Genomic DNA, 23,693 nt, shown 5'->3' on the forward strand with positions numbered 1-23,693 from the left:
TTGAATCTAATAGGTTGAAGTTCTGGATATGGAATGCAAAGTGAAAAGGACTAAAATGAGATTTCAGGTGCTATAAAAATATTCCACTGTTCCATCATTTTTGTTATTTAATAAACTAAAAAATTTAAGTATAATATATATAAAGAAAAGCACACATTATATTGTACCCCTTACTGAATTTTCATAAAATCAATCATTGCCATGAAACCATGACCACAAACAGATCAAGAAATAGAACTTTTGCAATATACAAAGTTGATTTTTAGAAATCATCAAGTCCCAGACCCCTGATGTTACAAATAACAGACACAAAGGTCTGAGGCCTCATGGCAGCTACACAGCTCATTAGCCACAGAGCCAGGAATCTGGATCATGCTTTATGAAGAGGGAAGGGCAGGTAACATTTTTAAGCCTGCTATGTTTCTTACATGTGGTTTCCTGTTTAATTCTCACTACTGTTCAACGATGTCCATTTGAATAGATGAGGTAACTAAGATTCACAGAACTTCAGTAACTTGCCAAAGTCACACAGCTAGTTACTTGGAAAGCTGGGACTAGAATCCAAGTTTTCTAATTCTTAATCCAGGGGTATCATTGCTTCTGAGAATAGTAACAGTAGATGTGTTTCTTGTTTCACTCAAATACCAACTTGGTAAAATGTGATTTTTTTTTTCTTTTGGGAACTGGTAAATAAACTTTGCCTCTATTGAACAGCTCATGTTTGATACTGGACACCAATCTGACACTTAAGAACTTCAGGAACTTTTCATTATAAGCAAAAGCAGATCAGAGACAATGTCTCATGCGTACGGGTGAATAGAATTGAAATCCATGAGCTAGATATGAACTCCTTTTTCTGTGGTAGTGATGCCTGGGTTGAAATGCTCAGTATTTCCTTAGAACCGTTTTTATTCCATGGAGAATAAAATCTTAATATATAAAATGAAAATGACATTTGGGTTCTCTGAAGTGTAAAATGGATCTTAAATCATCAAGGAGTCAAGTAGGAACAAAATCGAAACCATGTCAATTGGTTTCTCTACATATCTCTAAAAAAAAAAAAACCATTAATCTTTGTTTCTTGACAGACTCAGAATTTCAAAATCATATTAGAGCTAATTTGGTTGAAATTTCATTCTGTAGAGATGCACAAAGATTGGTATTGACTTGTGTATGGCTTTGTTGACACTCTTGGTTTGGTTTAGTTATGTAGAAGTTAGTTGGTAAAATTTCTGTTCTGTGATATTGCTTTCCAGAGAGATCTTGTGTTTGGGTTGATGTTTTTTAAACCTGTTAATTTCATCTAAAGAATTGGGCGGGGGGGAGGTGGAAGAGTACAGCAGGTGATAGATTCTTCCTCTTTTCTTTTGTAGGAGACTTTACAATCTTATAGAATAGACTGCAGGGGGGTCAAACTCGTTTTCACCAGGGGCCACATCAGCCTCTCGGTTGCCTTCAAAGGGCTGAAATAATTTTAGGACCGTATAAATGTAACTACTCCATAAATGTTAAGGAGTTGAAATTACTTTTGGCCCTTTGAAGGCAACCACGAGGCTGATGTGGCCCCTGGTGAAAATGAGTTTGACACCCCTGGAATAGAGGGTTCGACGGTTAACTTACATTACTCTAGTCTTCAATGGTGGCAGTCTATTAACATCTTCTTTAAGAAATGTACATTATTGCTTATCTTGGTATTTTTTTGATTTGCTGCATTGGAACAAGAGTTGCACATTAGTAAGCACTTACAGATTTTGGAAAAGTCCAGGGGTTTTGATTTGTTTTGTCCTTTTCCCCCTTTTCATTTCTTCCTTCCCTTATGTAGCAGCCTTTGTAGCTGAATGAATGTGAAAAACAAAGTTGGGTAGTTGAGAGCAGGATTGCTAAAGCCACACCATTTTTAAGCTCACGCAGAAATGGTGCAGAAGAGTGTGGGCCATTAATGAATTCAGTCTACTATCAAAAAACAAGTATTACCAGAAGTAATTCTTATTCTAGTATCAAACATAACAGTCCTTTAAAATCTCCTTTGGAATGTTGAAAAGAGATCAAGTGAAACCTTCAGAGCTGTTATTTATTGAGGAAGAAGAAACCTCCAATTTCATTCATCTATTGTAGCCCCACTTTCTCATTTTGATGCTCTGTCCGCAGTGGGGACGGTAAAGATGTCCCGCACCTGCAGAGATGGCAGCAGGAGACGGGCATAACCTCTCCGTTTATTGCTGCTTGCAATTTGGCCTGTTTTTAGACAGAATTGCTCTGTGGGTGCTTCTAGTGGAGAGCGGAGGAAATCAAGGTAGCAGCAAGAAATCAGAATTTACACATGGCCGTGAATTGGCTAATTTTCACATGCGGTTAGTTAAGAAATGATTACAGCCGGAGGAGTCATGACCTCAACTTTTCATCAGCTCCATTGGATTGTGCCTCAGTTTGGAAATGAAGGAGGTATGCGGGAAGTTTTAATTGTACCTGTGTGATTTATCCCTAGTCAGCTCTTTAATTTCTTCTGGCTGTCTGAGGTTTCCGACATGCTGTAAATTTCCCCAAGTTTTTCATTATCTGCAATTTCTTTATGACTCGTGAATCGGAGTGGAGAGAGAGTGTGGATTTACAGCGGAGATAAACATGTCCATAAAGTCTGTATCTGTGTCAGTAATTGTACTGCTGTCAGTGACTGTCCTGTTTTACAGGCCTCTCTTGGGAGAGGAACAGGCTCCACTACCTGCAGCACTGAAGTGCTTGCTTTGATTTGCACGGACTTGCTGGGAGATTAGGTGGGAACGGCGGGGTAGGAATTGATGCTGGACTTTGGCCTCTCTTGTTTGTTTAAGGTCAGACAACTTTGTGTTGGATACCTGGGTGTAAAACAGAACATGGATAATGTTTCCTAAGTGAAAATGCAATATATTGATATGGTAGATGTGAAAAATCCTTTCTAACTTCATTTTACACAATGCCTTTAAGATGACTTTCCTTTCTGTTACTGTTGATCAACTTGGGTCTTTTTTCCACCTTTCCATTTTCCTTTTCTTAGAATTGAAACAGAATTTCTCCTTTAGAACATTCATTCCTCCTCAAGAGTGGGGCCCGCTGGAGTTTCGATGACAAGCACATCATCTATGAGTGGCTCTGTCCTGATTGCTAGAAGTGGTGTGCTCTCGGCACATTTTTCACTCGTTTGCCTCCTTCCCCACACGCCAAGCAGTGTTCTTCATGGAGTGAGCTTGTGAAGTTACACTGTTACCTTATTCTAGTTGGGGAGAACTTCTAGCATATGGCTTCTAGGTCCCATTTAATAACCATACAGAATAACCTAAAAAAATTAACCAAGTAAAATCTCAAGTCATCCTCATAACTTGATGCTGTAAACTCCCTATTTTGTTTTATGAATTAAAAAATGGTTTTCTTTAATGAATGCCTTGTTGAAGTGCTTGACGTCCTTTTTTTTTCCTTCTGTCTTTTATCTATTTTATACATTCTAATTATATGCACAGTAAGTTTGGACTAAGTTAAGGGGTTTTACCTCTGTGCCTGTTCAATTTGTCAAAACTAGAATGAGATATCTAGCTAGGTCTGATTATAGAAATAAGCTTTCTGATTGCTCAGGTTGGAAGGCTTGCTAATTACTAAGACTGTCTCCTCCCCGAAAATAGTTGTTTTGGGGCTGGGGGAGTATAGTATTCTAACTCTGCAGGGGAAGCATTTTTTTCTCCTAGTTGAAGGGAAAATAGTTTATGGTTGTCTGCTTCTGTTTCTGCCACTGTCAGCTGTCAAATTCAGTAAAAACAGGAGTTTAATTAGCCAGCAGCCTCACAGTGTTGGAGGATAATGGCATTAACAAAGAAGAGAGCAACACAGTGAACAATTATTGGAATACAAGTTTGTGTGCCTGCTATTCTCTGATAGGGCTCCACAGCAGGAACTGATAACTTTGTATTAAAGTATTAACATACCAGTAGGTGCAGGAGAATGATTTGGTAACATGTCTCCAGATTGAAAAAGGACAGGTAATTTCTCACTGTCTTTAATCAAGCTGAGAATGAAATCTAAGAGTAGCCAGGCTTGAAACTAAAGGGAGGGCTGGAGTGAAAATCCTCATGTGGTGTTTTACTTCTGAAAATCCCTTCTATGAAGCTATGGGTAAGAAAAACATTTATTTCAAATTATCTAGTAAATGGACATTAATGCCAGAAATAAGTCCAGAAAGCCTCTCTTCATTAGTTTAAGAAGAATGCCAGTAAGTCTCCTTTTCTTTCAATAGTTTATTAAGAAAAAAATTTAAATACCCAGTGAGCCCCCCCTCTACACACACACCCCCACCCCACACACACCACGCATATGTTCTGTCCAGAAAGTATCCAGTTGTGTAATATGAAAAATAGAGACAATTATTGAAAAAGATATAAGAAACATGGTACATGGGACAATGGCATCTCAGTCCCCTTTAAAGTAGGCATCTTGGGACCTCACACGCTTCTTCCAGTAGCCATCAGCTGCCCCATCATATTTTCCTGAATCTCATCAATAGTCTGAAATTTCTTCCCTTTCAAAGGTAAGTTTTGGAAAAAGCCAGAAGTCACAGCGTGCCAAGTCTGGGCTGTAGGGGGGCTGAGTCACCTGAGTGATTTGGTGTTCTGCAAAAAAAAAACTCTGTAGGAGACATGATGCATGAGTAGGTGCGTTGTCATGATGAAGCTGCCAATCACCAGTTGCCCATAGCTGCGGCCTCCTGAATCATCCAGATAGTCTCCATAGAGGAATGTTCAAGCTTAACACAAAATGTGATGAAGATTCATTGCTCTCCTCACTCACTCATTTTGAATGCAGTGGCCCCATGGTACACATGCTCACTCAAGGGGGTCTGCCTCCCCCACTGACTAGTACAGTGAAGTCGTCATTGTTCATGCACATGCATTCCAGTCCACTCTCCTCGGCTGCCAGGTTACATCCATGTCACGCAAACCATTCTCATTATTTTAACAATGGCTGGACTGTTTCCTAATAGACATCAACTATGTGCACACGTATGCTTATTTTTTTTCTCCTTGAACTATTAGGAAGTAAATTTTAGACATTGGTCACTTTATCTCTGAATACCTCAGAGCACATCTCTTATGAATAGGATGGTTTCTTACATAACAATAATTGCAAAATATCTAATGTCCTTTCCACATTCAAAATTCCTCAATTGTTTCAAAAAGCTTCTATGGCTTTTTAAAAACTAAGGTCCAATTAAGATTCAGGCATTGTAAATGTCAATATGTTCTTCATAGGAAAACATTTAAAACTAAATTCTGCACACAAGCTATTTTAATGAATATTTACCAATTTTTCCTTATGGTGAACATACATTTATTCAAATGGCTATCATGTTCCCATAGAGTGCTGAGATTCAAGTTCTTCCTCTACAACAAGCCTGCCTTATCAGGTTTCTTTAATCTAGTTCTGTATTCTCTCCTTCTCCTAACCAAATTAGCTGTAGAATTGATCTTTTCTCCAATAACCACTCCACTGTGCAGTCAGAGTAATATTTTTGAAGTTCGCAAATTGACATGTGACCTCATTCCCTACTTAAAACTCATCAATGGCTTTCCATTGCTCTTAGGATAAAATAGAAAACCTTTAATTTGGCCCTATAAGCTCTGCCTGATCCTGCCGTTCTCACACCATACTTTCTGAGTGTGGGTTCTACAAATTATGGAAGAGGAAAAAAAGAAAGAATTGGGGAAACTCTTCTCAGATGAAATTGGAAGGAGGGCTCAGCAGCTATTATTTGCAAAGAGGAGGAGGGTAGACACTTCAGACTGGCAGCAGTTTTTGAGTTGGATGGGTTCGAGTACTAAAAGGTTGGAAAAGGGAGGAGCTGGGTTATGGAAAGCCTAAAAGATGAGACTGAAGAGTTACTTTCAAAAGCTTGGTAGCAGTCCCCAGAGAGAATCGAAGGGTGTGGTGTTGGGTCCAAGAGACTGCCTAGGAAACTGTCTTGGTCCCAGAATGCAATGACTGCTTGTCCTAGATAGGACAGTATGAATGCAAAAAAAAGGTGATATTTAGCGGGGGAAATAGAAATGAAATTATAACAGAATAGAGAGACACAAGAGTCAAAATGATTTCAAGATTTTAAGCCCCTGTAACTCAGAAAAACATTTAGGATGGATATGGGGAAGTGGAGTATGTATCATAAAACCTCAAGTTTGTTTGCTAAAGTATTGTTAAGGCATCTCTGAAATGATTACCATATTTTTAGGACTATAAGACGCACCTAGGTTTTAGAGGAGGAAAATAGGAAAAAAAATTTTGAAGCAAAAAAATGTGGTAAAATATTTAATAACCTGTGACCTTGCTCCACCACATCCCCCTCCCCCAGAGAGCCAGGTAAGCTACATTTGCACTATAAGACACACCCCCATTTTCCTCCCAAATTTGGGGGGAGTGCATTTTAAAGTCAGAAAACTATGGTAACTCAAACTGCTATCAGAGTTATAGGCTAAAAGATTGTGGATATCAGGGCTATTAGTTAAAATGAGTTCAACTGCATATAATAAAAAATTCAAAATAATTGTGGTTTACACAGGGTAAAATTTTTTCCCTCACAACAATGAAGGTTGGAGGTAGACAGGTTCAGGCTGGTAGGTCAGATCCACGGTGTCATCAAGGACATTCCACTTTCTTAGTGCACGGTTTGCATCCTAAAGGATACCTCATTGTCCAGGATGACCGCCAGAGAGCTCTAGCCATCAAGCCTGAATTGGAGGCCAGGAGAAGGGAAAAGGGCAGAAAAGGGGTTCCCACAAAGCTGACTCCTTTCCCATCATGCAGCCTGACTGAGAGTCACACAGAATGTAGTTATCTGGACCAGCCTGGCTACAAAAGAATGTAATCTTTTATTCTGGGCTGTAATTTTGCTTGCTAAAAATTGTTGTTTTGTTAATAAGGAGGAAGGAGAGAGTGTGTATTGGGATAAGCAACCAACATTCCCTGCCACAGGAACAAGAGACCTGTGCAAGGGCCATGATTGATCAGTAGATGCGGAAGAATGTGAGGTGATGGTTCTGTTGATAAAGCTCAGATCAGTGATTTTAGAGGCATGTGTATGGACATTAATGTATGAGTTGGACTTCATTCTTATAATTTGTTGATTATCTTGTGTGAATTATACCAAAAGGTTAGGAATTGAATAAATGAATGTGTGCCCAACAAATTCTTTAAGAGATTTTTGCAGATTTTGAGGGGCTATTTTTCCAAAGAAGTAAACATTAGAACATCTCAGCTCTTTTTAATATTTAGGGAGGCAAACTCCTCAAGAAATGGTCAGCTTTTAATATTGACCATTTTAGTGGTCGGCTTATTAATATTTGTATTTGCTTCCAAGTAGAACCTGCTGTAGATATTTCTAGTTATGGAGAAGAAAAACATTTGGTTCTCTGATTTCCCTATATTTACCAAAACAGATTCAAACGTACAAAAAAAGATTGTTTATGTAAAATGATCTTTTATGCCATTAGCCTGGCTAGTGATTCAAGTGTTGATTTTTATTTTCACTGTGTCTCACATAGCCTTGTATACAATTGGCTACTGGTTTTGTTGAAGGAATGATTGGATTCTTCCTGAGTCCTATATGATGTAGGCTGGGATATTTAGAAGTTAAAGGCAGTCTGTATTGTTTAGCATACTAAAATTTGCTAGTTAAAAAAATGGCTAGTTAAAAATTATAATATTTAATAGTTTTTATAATATCAATATAATTAGCATTAATATAATTAGATATTATATAATCAATACTAGTTTTGTAGTGGCTTTATTGCTAGTTTTTAAAAACCCAACTCCTAAAGATACTTTTCAGCAAAATACATTGAAATAGGTAGATTAATTTAGAAGCATTTTTTGAAAATTTAGCTTAAAATGGAAAATAAATCTACTAGGTTTATGCTGCTTAAAATTAGCATTTTACTCTTAATAGTTAAAGACAACCCCTTATAAAATAGCACTTAGTCTACTGCAGAATATGCATGATTTTGCCCTACTTACGGTGACTGGATTCTCATCCTCTCAATAGGATCAATATTAAGCCAGCCTTCTTTACCTTCTCGATCCATATTAAACCTGTCTTGGAAAGAGTTCGCTTATTGGATAATATAGCTACACTGGGGCTCTATGACAATATCTTTTGCTGCCTCATTAACTCTGGAGCATTTGAACAAGATAAAAATGCTCTAAAGCCTCTTATCTGATGTCTGGTGTAACCTACTGAAAGCAGGAGTGCCATTAGTTTATGTTAGAAATCAAATGGCCCTCTCCAGCCCAGGAAGTACTGATTAAACCTGAAGTGTCCCTGGAGGACGCTACAGCTGTCAGAGGGGTGGTGGCTGTCCCTCACCAAAAGGGAAATCTGGGCCAGAGGTCTCAGTGGGGCGGTGCTTTAAGAACTCGCACGTGGCTGCCCCAGCTGTTCTGCTTTGCCTAATGAATTGTTTTACAAGAAGAGGCTGGGTATTGTCATCACAAGCTGCCTGCCTTAGGGACTGGAGCCAGCCAAATAATAAGTAATGTTAGTGATGGTAATTGAAATGTGATGGCTCTCCTGGGAGATTCACAGCTCTGGAGCTGGTTGGCACTTGTGGATTGTCTTGTCCTCCCAAGGCCCTATTTGAAGTGTGCCTTATTATTTTCTTCTGTTCCCTAATACTATTGTGTGACTCTTTTCTCTCCTCCCCACTATAGAAATCCACTGAGAGACGCAGCTTTAGGAACATTATAGTGGTTTTAAGTAGAAAGGGAACAGCTTTGACGTTTTCTTTGAAATGATCAACACGGAAGCAGTAAAGAAAGGCTACCACGTCGTCCTAGTCTTTTGGGCTACCACTGCGGAGATCTCTTTCAAAGGGACATTTTAAATGTATACAAGTAATACAAGCTCTTGATTTAAAAAAAAAAAGTCAATAGTATGGACAGCTATGAAGTGAAAAGTGAAAACCTTACCTGATGAACTTCCCAGAAGTAGGAACCACCAACACTTTGTCTGTGACACACTTCTAGACTTTTCCATGCAAAACCAAGTTTATTTATGCCACCACACGCAGATGAGATCATAATATATGTACTGTCTTATGACTTGTGTTTTTTCATCCCACAGTATAGCTGGGAATCTTTCCTTAGAAGTACATGAAGCTTGACCTCATTTCCCAATCACTGCATACAAGTTCACTGGATGTACCAACTTTAGACTCTTAGTAGACAGTTTGACCAAGACCTTATGAGTGAATACTTACTATACCACCTGGGTACACTCACTGATTTGTGTTTCGTGGTTCACTTATGATTTTACATGAAGTAATTTTCCTTTCATTCCAGGACTGTTTAAAATGGGAAATACTGAAGGTGAAACTTTGGGGCTGTGGATGGTATGAGTTTTGTCATAGGCCATCAGCTGTGCATACATGTAGTGACATGCGCACTGCTGCATATTCTAAAGTTTTTGCTTAGTTAAGTGAGAAGTATTCTGTCCTAGATAGTTGAGGGGAAAACAAATAGCCTTTAATGGATGTTAAAGACATTGACTGGAAGCTTCTGCAAAGTTGAATGAGTATTTTCTCCCCTAATTTTCTACTTCAGAAGCTCCAAGGATCGAGTTATGAATGCGTTAATGGACATGGGAAATGATTTGCCAGCACGTGGAAATGAGGACTTAGGTTTCTTGTGTAACAGCTTGGCTAACAAAGCAAATTTGTGTCTCATGAGCTTTAGGGGCCTTGCCAGGATTGGCAGTGTGGTAAATGAAGCAAAGCAGCTTTCCAAGAGCACTTCAGGTCAGTGATGGGAGAAATCAGTTGTCTTCTTGGGCAAACAGAAACCTAATTTTAGTTGCACCTGTTTTCAATAGAATCTATGCAAATTGAGGGGCATAATTTTTCATTTCTATCAAAAATAGGATCATATGTCTTTTTAAACTCAAAGCATTTAGACTCGTTTTCTCAATACTTCAGAGTTTTGATTTGTGCAAACATTATTGAAGAGCTGTCATACTAATGAATTGTAAAATGCCAACTAATTTTATTTTAGGTTTCTTTTCTTTTTTTTTAATCTTCATCTGAGAATATGTTCTTATTGATTTGAGAGAGAAAGAGACATTGACATAAGAGATATTGTGAACTGAACCCACAACTTTTTGATGTATGGGACAATGCTCCAACCAACTGAGCCAGGGGGCCAGGGCATTCTAGGTTTCTTTTTTTCTTTGTTTCCTTTTTTAATATTTTATTGTTTATGTTATAATAGGTTTCTTATGTGATGTTTTTCCTCTCCTTAATGTTAGTCATTTGAATTGATGCTCAATGCTTAACAATAATTGGAGGCTATTATTAATAACAATTACTCTTTATACCTGATTTACTTCTTGTTCAAGCCCTCAGTAGATTCTTGGGAGACATAGGTATCCAGAGATTTCAGGGACTCCTGTGGGCTCTCAGAGGTCCTCCAGTCCTGTGCTGTTCAAGACTGTAGCCCCTAGCTGCACGTGGCTGTTTAACGTTAAATAATTAAAATTAATAATTCAGTTTCATAGTCACGCTAGCAAATGTTCAGTAGCCACATGTGGCTGCCATGTTGGGTAGCACAGACAGGACATTGCCACTGGAAGGGCGCTTCTCTAAATGAAAGGTTGGCAAACTGTGGCCCACCACCTGTTTCTTGGTGCCCTGGAAGCTAAGAATTGTTTTTACACTTTTAAAGGATTATAAAAATAAAAAAATAAATTAAAACAAAGAAGTGGATGAGACAAAGACTAAGTATGGCCCACAAAGCCTAGCGTACTTACTCTGTGGTGCTTTACAGAGAAAATTTGCCAATCCATGAACCTGTGCCTATTTCTCTTGATGACATTTCAGCTTACTGATCAAGTTAGGTTAGGGGTTTCCTTAAGCCATCAGGAGATTGTGGATCTATTAAGCAAACTGGGCAAATTTAGGAGCCAAGTTTCTTACTACAGGTAGACTATGAAATGAGTCCAGAGCTTACACAAAATCAGTTCCCTGGAGCTAGCACAAGTGGGTTGTGCTTTGAAATACGTAAAATTCTTTGTACTATAAATGATTAACTTGCAGCAGCTTTGTGAATAATGCCTACAGTCTAGCAGAACATCAATCTGATTTTGTACACTGTCTTCTGTCTTTTAAGTACTCTCTTCTCCCACCTTACTCTGCAAGAGATAGAATGAATACATTTCAGCAGATGCAATTGACCTTCCAACAAAGAATTTACGTTGAAGATTTTCAACCATTCAGTTATTTTTTTGTTCAAATTATTTTTAACTGCCAAATTATTTTAGTCAGCCTCTCCTGGAAAGAATGAAGCAAAAAGATTCTTCTGTTGGTATTCTCAACATCTGAGAGATAATCTTCTCTTGCCAAATGTAGCTCTGGCAATTTGTCGTTAAATGTTAGGCTTATGAAATTTGTCTATAAAATGAGCATCTGGCACATCTGAGGTAAATTAGAGTCAACTTGTTGCTTTCAAGCTTAGACCTTGACATTCGTGAGGGAACATTGTGAAGTCCCAAGTTTGTGATTACCCATAGTATATAATTTTTTGCTCTAAAATGCAGTAAGGGCCCTGACCTGTGTGGCTCAGTTTATTGGGTGTCATCCTACAAAGTGAAGTGTCACCAGTTCGATTCCCAGTCAGGGCACATGCCTGGATGTGGGTTTGGTCCCCAGGCAGGACGCAAGCAAGAGGTGGCCAATTGGATGTTTCTCACATCTGTGTTTCTTTCCCTCTCTTTATCCCTCCCTTCCCTTCTCTCTAAAAATAAATAAAATCTTTTTTAAAAAATGCACTAAAGTATGGTTGAAAAGAATTAAGTTACCCCTTTTGGCTTTTTGTGTAAATTATTCTATAATTAGAGGTAAATAAAGTAATTCCCACTAAAATAAATGTTATACTACCATATACTGAATTATTAGTAGACATTGACTTGAATTTGTCTGAAACCTCAGAGTCAAGATAGTGATGCCAGATTATTGCGGACTGCATAGTGAGATCATAGAATGTACTGAAACAGAAAAAGTCACATTTCAACGTTAGCCCTGGAGAAAGAGGCAAATGGTAGAGGAGATAAGGAAAATGACTGTGAAACAGTGTTATGAGAAGGGACCTTCACGAACTGATGGCTTCTTTCTAAAGAACACTATGAATGGGAGCTGTGTTTTGCGTTTATTCCCTGGTACAAGTTTTATTACAAAAGCTCTATTCATTGATCATAACTGGTCATGGTGTCGATTAGACTAAATTTATGAAAACCCCCAAATTTATTTTAATTCTTAATGTCACCCTCTTTGCCAAATCATTCTCAAGTCTTCTTGCTTTTTCAGTTCTTCCACATCACTTTTATGTGTGTCCTCCCTTCCCTTATTGTTCACCACCAGTATGTGAAATTGTTGTGTGCAAAAGCAGGTTGTTACCGTTTCCGTTTGCTTTGGTGTCTGGTGGGTGCAGCCAGTGAGGAGATCCCACTTTGCGTGATTAACCCTGTAAGGACTGTAGATCCTTCTGTATGTAGGAACTACCTCCATACTTTATTCGGGTCAAGAATTAAGCTACTTTTACAGAAATTGACTAGCAAACTCTAAAATTTACATTGATATACAAGAGACCCAGAATATCTAAATGATCTTGAAAAAGAACAAAGTTGAAGGACTCACACTTCCCAGTCCCAAACTTAATACAAAGCTACAGTAATCGAGACAATGTAATGTTGGCATAAGGATAGATATATAGGTCAATGGAATAGAACTGAGAGTTCAGAAATAAGCCCTCACATTTATAGTCAGTTAATTTTTGACAGGCTGCCAGATCATTCAGTGGGGAAAAATAGTTTCTTTAACAAATGGTGTTGAGAAAATCAAATATCCACATGCAAAAATACCCCCGAATCCCAACACTGAACTCCCTACCTCACATTATCTATAAATATTAATGCAAAACAGACCAGAACGACAACTGTAAAACTCTTAGAAGAAAACATAGGCATAAATCTTTGAGACCTTAGATTAGGCAGTGGTTTCTTAGATGTGATAGCAAAAGCACAAATAGAAAAAGAAAATAATAAATTGGACTTTGTCAAAATTTAAAATTTTTGTTCTTCAAAGATACCATCAAGAAAGTGATAAAGCAGCCCACAGAATGGGAACAACTTGTTAAATTATATCTGTATCATTTGATAAGGGGCCTATATCCAGAATATATAAAGAACTCTTACAGCTCAATAATAAAAAGACAATCCAAATTTTAAGGTGGACAAAGGATTTAAATAGATATATCTCCAAAGCAGATATATAGATGGCTTGCAAGATGTTCAGCATCATTAATCATTAAGGAAATGTAAATCAAAACCATGAAATACTACTTCACACCCACTAGGCTGGCTATAATAAAAATATGGATAATAGCAAGTGTTGCCAAGGATTTGGAGGAATTGGAATCCTTGTAAACTATCAGTAGACCAGAGTAAAAATGGTACAGCCATTATGGAAAACAGTATGGTGGTTCCTCAAAAAATTAAAATTAGAATTACTGTATTATCCAGCAATTCTACTTCTGGGTATATACCCAAAAGAATTGAAAGCAGAGGCTTGAAGAGATTATTTGTACACCCAGTAACACAGTGGCATTATTTGAAATTGCCAAAAGGTAGAAATAACTCAAGGGGCAGTCAATGGATGAATGAATAAACAAAATATGGTATATACATAACGATGACATTATTTAGCCTTAAAAAGGATGGAAAGTCTCACACCCGTTACAACATGTATGAACCTGAGGATATGCTAAGTGAAACAAGCCAGTTACAAAAGGTCATTTGTTTATGACCCACCATGAAGAGCAATGTACTAAACCCTGGATGTCAAAAATACGTAAACTCCTCTAAGGCACTTACAGTCTGATTTTGGTGACAAGGCACGTATGTATAAGAACGTATGTATAATCACAAATACTCTGCGATTCCACTTCTGTGGGGTACCTACAGCAGTCGGGTTCATAGAGGCAAAAAGTAGAATTGTGTTTGCCAAGGGCCGGGGGAGAGAGAATGGGGAGTTACTGTTTCCTGGGACAGAGTTTTAGTTCTGCAGGATAAAAAAGGTCTGGACATTGGTTGAGCAACAGTATGAATATACCTCATACGACTGGCGTGTACATTTAAAGTGGTTATGATTATAAAATGTGCATTATGTGTATTTTACCACAATTTTAAAGGGTAAGGGTGAGGCACATTTTATGGTATGTGAATTAGATCTCAATTTTTAAGTAAATTACAGGAGACAAAGAAGAAAACAAGAGGAATGAAACCAGGAAGCCCCCCAGATTTGAAGAAATGTATCGTAGGTCTGTTCCTGACTGAAGAGGGCCTGTTTTTGATGCGTCCTGATTTCGTATTCCACGTCTTTCAGTTCGTGAATGAGTTCCTTCTACCTCTTCTCGTCCCTTATTCTTTCCCAAAGTAGATTTGCAACAATCTCCTGATCATCCTTGATTCTTACTTTAACATCTGACCCTATGAAGGGTTCCGATCTATTTCTTAGGATTTAGATATTATAATAAATAAACATTTGTTTATGACCCACCATGAAGAGCAATGTACTAAACCCTGGATGTCAAAAATACGTAAACTCCTCTAAGGCACTTACAGTCTGATTTTGGTGACAAGGCACGTGTGTATAAGAACGTCACAGTACAAGAGAGTGTGTACTGAGTGCTGCCTGAATACCGAAGTTCAGAAATGCGAGGTCACAGGGCTGAAGGGGGATGGTAGAGTCTAAAAATGTGGTATTTAAACGGGAATGGAAGAAATAAATCCTATATATTGTTATTAGCAAATTAATTTTCTCCTTAATGTAAGAGTCCATGCGAAATGAACATTCCGTGTAGCAGTTACTATTTGATTAACCTACACAAATGCTTTTTTCCTCAGATCCATTGCCCTTGTTGGCAACCCAGGTTGCTCGTACAGTAAAAGGCATCATTTGTTCGTCTGGTTTGACCACATATGGACCAGTAATTAAGTAGTTAGGGAGGCAAAATAACTTTACTAGATTAGATAATTTGGCCACCTAATCACCCTTTTGTGCCTGTAAGTGGCAATAAAAAGATAAGAAAGTAACCACTACCAAACATACCTGGCCTTGGGTGGGTTTGACCTGCACCTTGACAATGAGGCTGATTATTTCTGTTTTCTATTTTGAATGGATTTACTACCCATCAGAGTCTCAAAGACCCTTAATTTAAATATATATATTGATTTTTTTAAGTCTTCTACTTGCTCAGTGTTAACCTCCTTATGACATGCAGAGATGATGTCTGAATTTTCATTAGGCACAACTCACTGTTGGAGCACTGAAGCAGTTGGTTACCTTTGCAGCTAATGCTTATTTAAATAAACAAACAAGAATTTTAAAAAAAAGATTAGCCAGAACAGTTTTTAAAATTCACAGCAGCACGGATGTACATCAGCTCCGGCTTGGCAGACACTGACCCAGGGCTGTGCGGTGTTTTATTACTCTCAGGCACATAAGGACACATCCTTACAGCACCACTTTTGTAGCAGGTATTTTTATAACTCTACAAAACGATTAGACTGACGTAGAGCAATTCTCCAAATTCATAGGCATTAAAATATTCTGGCAGCTGTCTCCTTTTTGCCTTTAAGTTGAGCCATCATGATGAGATAAGGCTGCCCCAGGCCTGATCAGTACATGAATGAAGGTAAGGCACGGCCTTCTCCCATCACTGACAAAAGTCTTTGTCATTATGAATAGGAGAAATCTTGGAGGAGAGATCTAAGTTTCCATTACAGTCACTCCAATTTAATTCTAGTAATATTCTTGTTTTTCAGAAACCTCTTTACTGTAAAACACATTCCATTTAATCGGATAGGAAGGAAGTCATGGTATAAAAATGCCTGAGTTCCAAAGGAAACAACTTAGCTTATACTCAGAAAACATAAAATATCTTTACCTGGGGGTTTAGGGTGCATTGATTAGGGTTCAGAGAGTGTTTGGGGGAACCTCGGGGAAGAAACCTGCTGGTAAATTGGTACTGGATTACAGTGACATGGGTCACACATTGTTTTCTTAAAATCGGCTTCCAGCAACCCCTGGACTCTACGTAGTCTTCCAGCTCGGGGCGGTACGGCAAGAGTCTGGGAAGGTCTCATGTTTTTTTAAAAAGTCTCACATTATATAGCTCAACAACTGTGAATTCTCTTCCCCCAAGTACTTCTTACCTGCTTCCAGGTGTCTTCAGATTCTCGGGGACTATTTACAATCATAAGATTTGCCCTTTTCTGAGAAGTGTGAGACTTTAAATAGCAAGTCATTATTGGTACAACCATTTTGGACAACTGTTAGGTAGTATCTACTCAAGCTGATCATATATACAATGAGAATGGTTTGTGCAACATCGATATAACCTTGCAGCCAAGGGGTGTGGACTGGAATGCGTGTGCATGAACAATGACGACTTCACTGTACTAGTCAGTGGGAGCGGTAGACACCCATGAGTGAGCATGTGTACTGTGTGGCCATCACATTCAAAATGACTGAGCAAGTAGAGCAATGAATCTGCATCACGTTTTGTGTTAAGCTTGAGTCATTCCTTTGCGGAGACTTGATGATTCAGAAGGCCGCAGCTACAGGCGACTGGTGATTGGCCACTTCGTTACGACAATGCACTTGCTTACGCATCACGTCTCCTGCAGAGTTTTTTTGCCTAACATCAAATCACCCAGGTGACTCAGTCCTCCTACAGCCCAGATTTGGCACCCTGTGACTTCTGGCTTTTCCACAAACTAAAATCACCTTTGAAGGGGAAGAGATTTAAAATCACCTTTGAAGGGGAAATCTCAGACTGTTACTGAGATTTACAAAAATACAGTGGGGCAGCTGTTGGTAAATGGGAGAAGTGTGTGAGGTCCCAAGGTGCTTGCTTTGAAGGGAAGTAAGGTATCATTGTCCTGTGTGCAGTGTGTCTTCTGTCTTGTATCTTTTTCAATAAATGTCTGTATTTTTAAATAGTACATGGCTGGATACTTTATGGACAGACCTTCTATACCTTAGAAATAGAAATGCAAACATTGGTATATCAAAAGATGCATAAAGAAATATTCAGAGCAGCACTATTTATAATAAACCTAAACTAGAAACAATCTGAAAGTTTTTTGCCTGAATAATGATATATTTATACAATAGCATACTATTTAATGTATAGCCATGAAAATAAGCAAACTATTGCTACATGCAACATAACATTGAGTAAATGAAGCTAGACACAAAAGCGTACATATTATACAATATCTTTATATGAAGTTCAAAACAAGCAAAGCTGATCTATGGAGATAGGAATCAGTAATTGCATTGGGGGTATGGTGGTGGCTGGGGGGTGTAAGGAGGGAGGCTTCTGGGGTGCTGGTAATGGTTCTCTGTAGACTTACGTGGTTGTCCCTCAGATATGTTCATTGTGTGAACTTCCTCACGTGTATACTTATGAGTTGTACATTTGTCTGCATGTATGTTATACTTTAAAAAGTTAACTAGAAAAATGTTTTTAAAAACAAATAGTGGCTGAGATAAAAATTGAAACCAATTCCCTCTGAAGTGTAATAGCTAGTCCTTAAATTGAAATGATAGCTCTCATAGCATTTCTGCTCTGATATGGGAAGCTCGTGAAAGAAGGTTATGAAGCATTAGTTTTCCAACCAGTTAGGAAAGATGATGTTGAGAGAAAGGAACCAATCCCCCAGGTTTCAAAAATACTGCTTAGAGCAGACCTTAAATAATTGGATAAGAATAACAGGGATTGTTTTCTGGGGAATTTTTGTCATGGGTAGTTGTGCATATAGACAACTTTTTATGTCTTGAAAGTTTGCTTTTTAACAGAAATGTCCTTAGTATTAAAACTTCTGTTCCCAGAGAGTCATTAAATGAGGTCTCACTGTAATAAAGAATGGAGATGATTGTGATTCAGTAGATGGCAGTATTCCCTTTAACGTTTTTAGTTAAACTGTGGGTACATGGGGGTAACTCTTAGCAACTTCCTTTGGTAGGAGTAATGAAGAGTCACATGCTGGGACAAGTAGACCAGAAAGAACATTTTAATCTTTTTGTCCATTTATTGTTTCGTGTATTACTCTTTTGAATGAATTGAGAAGATTTAGAGTCCACAAATCTAAGACATATTTTTCCACATAAAATGCTAGAATGATTCCCTGCAAGAGGAAGTTGTTTTTTTTTTTTAAAGATTTTATTTATTTAGTTTTAGGGAGATGAGAAAGGAGGGAGAGGAAGAAAAACATCAATGTGTAAGAGATACATCTACTGGTTGCCTCTCCTGTGGCCCCATTGGGAACCTGGCCCGCAACCCAGGCCTGTGCCCTGACTGGAAATCGAACCAGTAACCATTTGATTGGGCAGGCCAGCACTGATCCACTGAACCACACCAGCGAGGGCCTTTCTTTCTTTTTAACAGAGTATTGCTTTTATTGGGTGTTAATAAATAGAAGATTCAGGCAGGATTTGGACAGTCTCTCTTTTTTTTTTTTTTTCTTTTCTGTCTTTTATTTAGTAATATGACTAGCTGCTTTGTACAAGGGTATCAGTGGAATTTATTGATGAAGGGGCTGGGATGCACTTGAGCATAAATTAAAAGAAAACCTAAAGTGATTCACCAATTTGTTTTTGTTGGTTATTTTAATACAAATCAAGTGCTATTTGACTAGTTTCTCTTTTTTCATAATGAAATTTTCTTAGAATAGTAGTGCTTGATGAAATCACTGGGGTTTAAGAAGTCTTGTGCGTAGGCATTTTAGTTAGAAGGAGTTTGACATGAATTAGAGTGATGTGCCAGAGAAGTCAAGAGTCACCAACCAAAAGACCAAGCGTGCCTGTTGTGCAGAGTGGGAGTCAGTTGGAGTTTGAAGAACTACCTTCAAGTCCTCGTTGCTAATTATTAACTGTTGATCTTAGGCAAATCACTTATCCTGCCTGTTGTCTTTTTCTCATCTGTGAAATATAGGTGACAAATAACTGCTTTGCCTTCCCCTTCTCTATATATAGGTTGTTAAGTGAATCAGGTGGGGGCATTGTCTTCAAGGATGGTGTGTTGATGTTAATGGGCTCAACAGAGGGACCCTAGTTGTTTCTATACTGTTCAACTTACCTCTCAATTTCTCACGTTTTCTGCCTGTAGTCACCAGGTAGATGCCTGCCGAGAAACACTGATAAACATTTCTTCATGTTGATAATACCAACAGCCATTATTAATGACTATCTACTGCTGATAGGTGCTGTGCTCAGTGCTTTAAGTGCACAGTCAGTTCCTAAAGCCTCACAACTACACTGTGAGCGAGTCGGACCGCTGACTCTGTTTTGTAGTCACAAGGGCTTGGCTAGCTCAAGAGCTGCGAGTCGAATGCAGGCTGTTTGCCGCCACCGCCACTGCGCGGCCCGGGGTGTGTCGTGCTATGCTTGCCCCGATAAGCTTTCTTTCTGACTTTTCTGCAGCTGGTATTTTAGAAGTCAGGATCACGCTATTTTTATGTATTAGACAATTCAAATAAAAACATTGTGCCTTAAAAGAAAATGTTTTGCTTTGAAGTTATTAACAGAATCCTAATTCGTGCCCTTAGTCATTTGAGAGTGGGACTAGTTGGTGCTCCTGTATTTTGAACACTTGAGCCTGTGTTTCGTCTTCAGCTAAGGTACGTACAGATCCTTTCTTGATGATTCAAACTCTAGGAGAGGAACACAGTATGAAGAGTATTAATATTTGGTTTGAAGATATGTTGATTTTCTTTACAGACACCACCCTGATTATATTTTAATATTGCACTGGTTTGCTTGTTTCTTCCTGTGCGTCCGCGTGTGAGCACGTGCTCACTCACGTGAGCCCCGGGGGGTTCCCATTTAGTAATCAGTGAGGTTTTGCACGAACATAACATTTGCTGGATTATACATTTTAAACTAGTAACTAAACATACTAATAACTAAATATATTTTTTCTATTTCTGTCAGGTAAAAATAAATAAATATATATGAAAATTTTCATTTATAGACGTATTGTCTTTCAATATTTCAAAGTTAGTTTTCAATGAAAAATGATTTTTCAGAAATAGTATTCAACCTTCCCTTGTAAACATAAAAATTACTTGTTCATGTTTCGGCCACCTTCTAAATAAGTTTGTAATTTGTCATTTTATGTATTTTAAATAAATTTTAAATGTTAGAAGAGTTTACATACTTACGGGAAAATTATGAAGGAGAGTTTCCATATAACCAACCCTTATGATCATCACTTTCTTTTAAACTTTTTTCCCATACTTTATTCATATTTCCTCAGTTTTTTTATGTGTCATTTTTCTGTTCTAGGGCCCCAGCCAGGACACCATAATTAAATTCCATTTAGTAGTCATATTTACTTGAGGCTCCTCTTGACTGTGACAGTGTCTCAGACTTTCTTTGTCTTTGGTGACCTTGAGAGTCCTTGGTGACCAAGGAGTTCTTGGTCAGGTGCATTGTGGGATATCCCTCAACTGGGATTTGATGTTTTTCTCAAGGTTGTGGTTTGCCTTTCATGGCATATACTAGGCTATATGAGGAGGTTGCCCAAACCATAGCAGATTAGGATTTAAATATCGGCTGTGGATAGCCCACACAAAGATAAGCATTAACAGTAATATTTGTTGGCATTGAAACACTGGCTACATTCTTTATATTTTTTATATTTTATCACTTTCAGAAGAAACCAGCCCTAATTCTGGCTGAAAACAAGAGTATTGGTTGTATGATCAGCTAATGTCCCTAGAAGAGTTTCTTTTCTAATTATACCTACTGGGGCAGTTAACATGGGTTTAATGTTACTCCTAAGAGCTTTATTTAATTTGTATTGGCCTCTTAATTAGTAATGGGCAGTCGTGGGCGAATTGTTAATTGATTAAAATTGTAGAAATTATACACAAAGCTCTTTTGTCACTGCAGCCTAGAACAGTATAAGGTTGAAGCAGGACCTGGTTTAGTTACTATTCTAAGATGAATGCTCGAAAAGTATTATTTTAGTGGTTTTGCTTAGTATTCCAGTCTGGTGTTGGTTTTAACTCTGCTAAGAATTATTGTCTTTTAACTCACTGAGGTCCTCAATTCTACTCCATTAAGGGCCACTTTTCTGCCAATCAAAAAGCAACATCCCTGAGATTGATTTTTGTTACAGTGGGTAGTAATGGCTGCCTAGTGACAACGTTTCAGACTCTTTTATGTAAACAGAAAGCAATCAAATAAGTACTAATCCAAGGATTATGCGGACCCAAATCCCGGGGCAGGAGAAGAATGTCTGCAGTGCACGTCCCCGCTCTGCCTTCTGGCGCGAGCAGCCCTCTTCCTCCTGGAAAGCTCGCTGCTTCTGGAGCCGCCTGTTGGACTGCAGTGTGCTAAGACCAAAACACTGCCGGCAGCTCCTGAATGGAATAAAAGACACTTACATTTCCATAAATAAATTAGGAATTCAGTGGTTTCTTCGGGCTAATCAGGGCAGGCTGATAAACCTTGCTAGCTGTTTAATAAATGAATTGTGACTGATTACCTATTAATATGGACGCCTCAGGAATTCACCCAGGGGGAAGCAGAGCAGTGAAATAGAGAGGGGCATGGCCCCTTGGGAAATCAGGGCTTCATGTTTGCAGCTTAAATATCTCTGTGAAGTATCAATAAGGAGGTAATTGAATTTTGAACACAAACATGAGCGCCGAATGGATGAAAGAGGGAGGGGGGATCTGATCATCTCTTCTCTGCCCCTTCATTCTCCCCTCCCCTTTTCCTCAGAGACCACTCGAGTAGAGATAGATGCTAAATCCATTAAATAAAGATTAGACTCTGTCGTAGTAGAAAATGGCAGCTTAGCTAGATCCCAGGGCAAATTGGGGCCTTCTGCAATATAGAAAATTAAAATATACATTTTTAACAAGTGTGCTATCTTCCTAGCAATAATACTGGGCCAGCTTGTGGGGTTTGCTCTTCCTTCAGATGGGCTTTTGTTTGGGCAGATCACTTTCTCTTGTATTAATGCCAGTCTTTTCTGTATTCCTAGAGCAGTAGGGGCTGGGTTTATTTATTTATTTTTAAAGCTTCTGTTGAGGCCTTTCCTCTAGCATCCTGCTTGCTTGTAATCAGAGGAGTGGGAAGGAGATTAGTGCCCCACGAATTGACGGTAGATAAATGTTCCCTCCCCTTAACTGGTGGGCCCAGAAGAGCCCAATCACTTGTATTTCAGGGATGATTGTAGACGGTACAGCCGAGCAAGAAAAGAGCTTACAGACTGAAATAAACATTGATGTTATAGATGCAATTTTACTTGGCTTTATTTCCTCTAGATGAGGTTATTGATTTGCTTTGTCCTCCTATTTTACGCTATATAAAATCATATTAATGTAGAAGAAGAATTGACATCATTTGGTTAGAGATCATAATACTTAACCCTTTTTCAGCAGTAATAAAAAACAAGCATCAAGCCTTAAATACTTTTGTTATCTTTATATCAATACCCACTAGCTTTTTGGACTAATCCTCGTTCATATGTCAGTCTACAGTTCTGATGACACTTTCCTAGGGCTTCAGTTAGTCAGTCTCAGCCTATCAACAAGTATTAATTGAGCATCTGTTAGGTGTGTGACCTTGTTAGCTGCTGTGTTCGCTTGTGGAAAAGTCTATCCTCTCCTACCACAGGTATATATTAAAACACAAAGCTAAGCATGTCATACTCCTACTTATAAAAGTTCTTTGGTTCCTTGAGTCCTACGTAATAGAAATCAGATTCCTCAGACCTTCACAAAGGACCTTCTTAACGTGGACCTATGCTCCCTCCGCTTTTATTTGCAAAACTCCTACTTATCCTTCAAGGCCATTTCAGATCCCACCCTCGCTGGGTAGCTCTGCCTGTTCCTCCAGGCAGAATTAAATTTTTATCTCTCACTGCGGCTTCTATACTTGTGGTTCTGAGGATTTCCCGTGGAATTAACAAACGTACAACTTCTTAGTCTCAATAATAGAGGATTCTGTGCATCATTTGCCACATGGTTTTACAAGCATTCACAGTTCTTTATTTCAACTGCAGAGGTGTCTTGATCAACTTCCCATTGATTTGTCCTTATGACGCTACACTTTATCATTTAACTTTGTTTCCCAGCAACCTTCAGTGTTAAGAAGGAACAAAAGAATCTGTTTGCAATCCCTATCATTACTGCTACTTTAAGCTATTTATCTCTAGAGAGAAGAAACCAAACTTACTTAACCCGATTGCCACATTTCACAAATGGCCTGTAATGATTTTGAATGCTATTTTTCAAAGCCAAATAACAGAAATTTTCAGTTTTCTAGTCCTTCATGTGTGTTGCAGGCTACATTGGTGCTGCAGCCAGATGGTTACAGTTTTACTCCCAGTTCTCTAACCTTTGCTTCCTGCCCTTTTGCTGGGCCCCAGAGCTCCGCCCAGCCTCACTGGCAGCACAGGTGTGCTGGCGCCAGGGAAGCAAGGATTGAAAGGCTCTACTCCCAGTGGTGGGATTTGAACTATTTAAGTGAAACCTTATTTAACATTAATAGATTAATGCAAATAAAATGGTTTTTGTATTAATAATTTTCAGTGAAGAATGTTTTCATTTAATG

General features: G+C 38.5%; 1 protein-coding gene across 4 annotated transcripts in view; it reads left to right on the top strand.

The window, feature by feature from the left end:
- Positions 1-23,693, top strand: part of LIN52 (lin-52 DREAM MuvB core complex component) — a 90,923-nt gene that overhangs the window by 26,346 nt on the left and 40,884 nt on the right. Inside the window, exon 6 of one of the 4 annotated variants that reach the window (XM_036012064.1) lies at positions 3,032-3,471. The exons of 2 other annotated variants lie outside the window; for them this stretch is intronic. In XM_036012064.1, coding sequence (XP_035867957.1) covers positions 3,032-3,033 — 2 coding nt within the window. In that variant the 3' untranslated portion in view covers positions 3,034-3,471. Of the gene's footprint in view, positions 1-3,031; positions 3,472-23,693 lie in introns of those variants that run through there. One more of the 4 variants, XM_036012069.1, reaches the window with a different exon arrangement.

The sequence above is a fragment of the Phyllostomus discolor genome, chromosome 1 (genome assembly GCF_004126475.2).
Source record: "Phyllostomus discolor isolate MPI-MPIP mPhyDis1 chromosome 1, mPhyDis1.pri.v3, whole genome shotgun sequence".
Classification (NCBI taxonomy): domain Eukaryota; kingdom Metazoa; phylum Chordata; class Mammalia; order Chiroptera; family Phyllostomidae; genus Phyllostomus; species Phyllostomus discolor.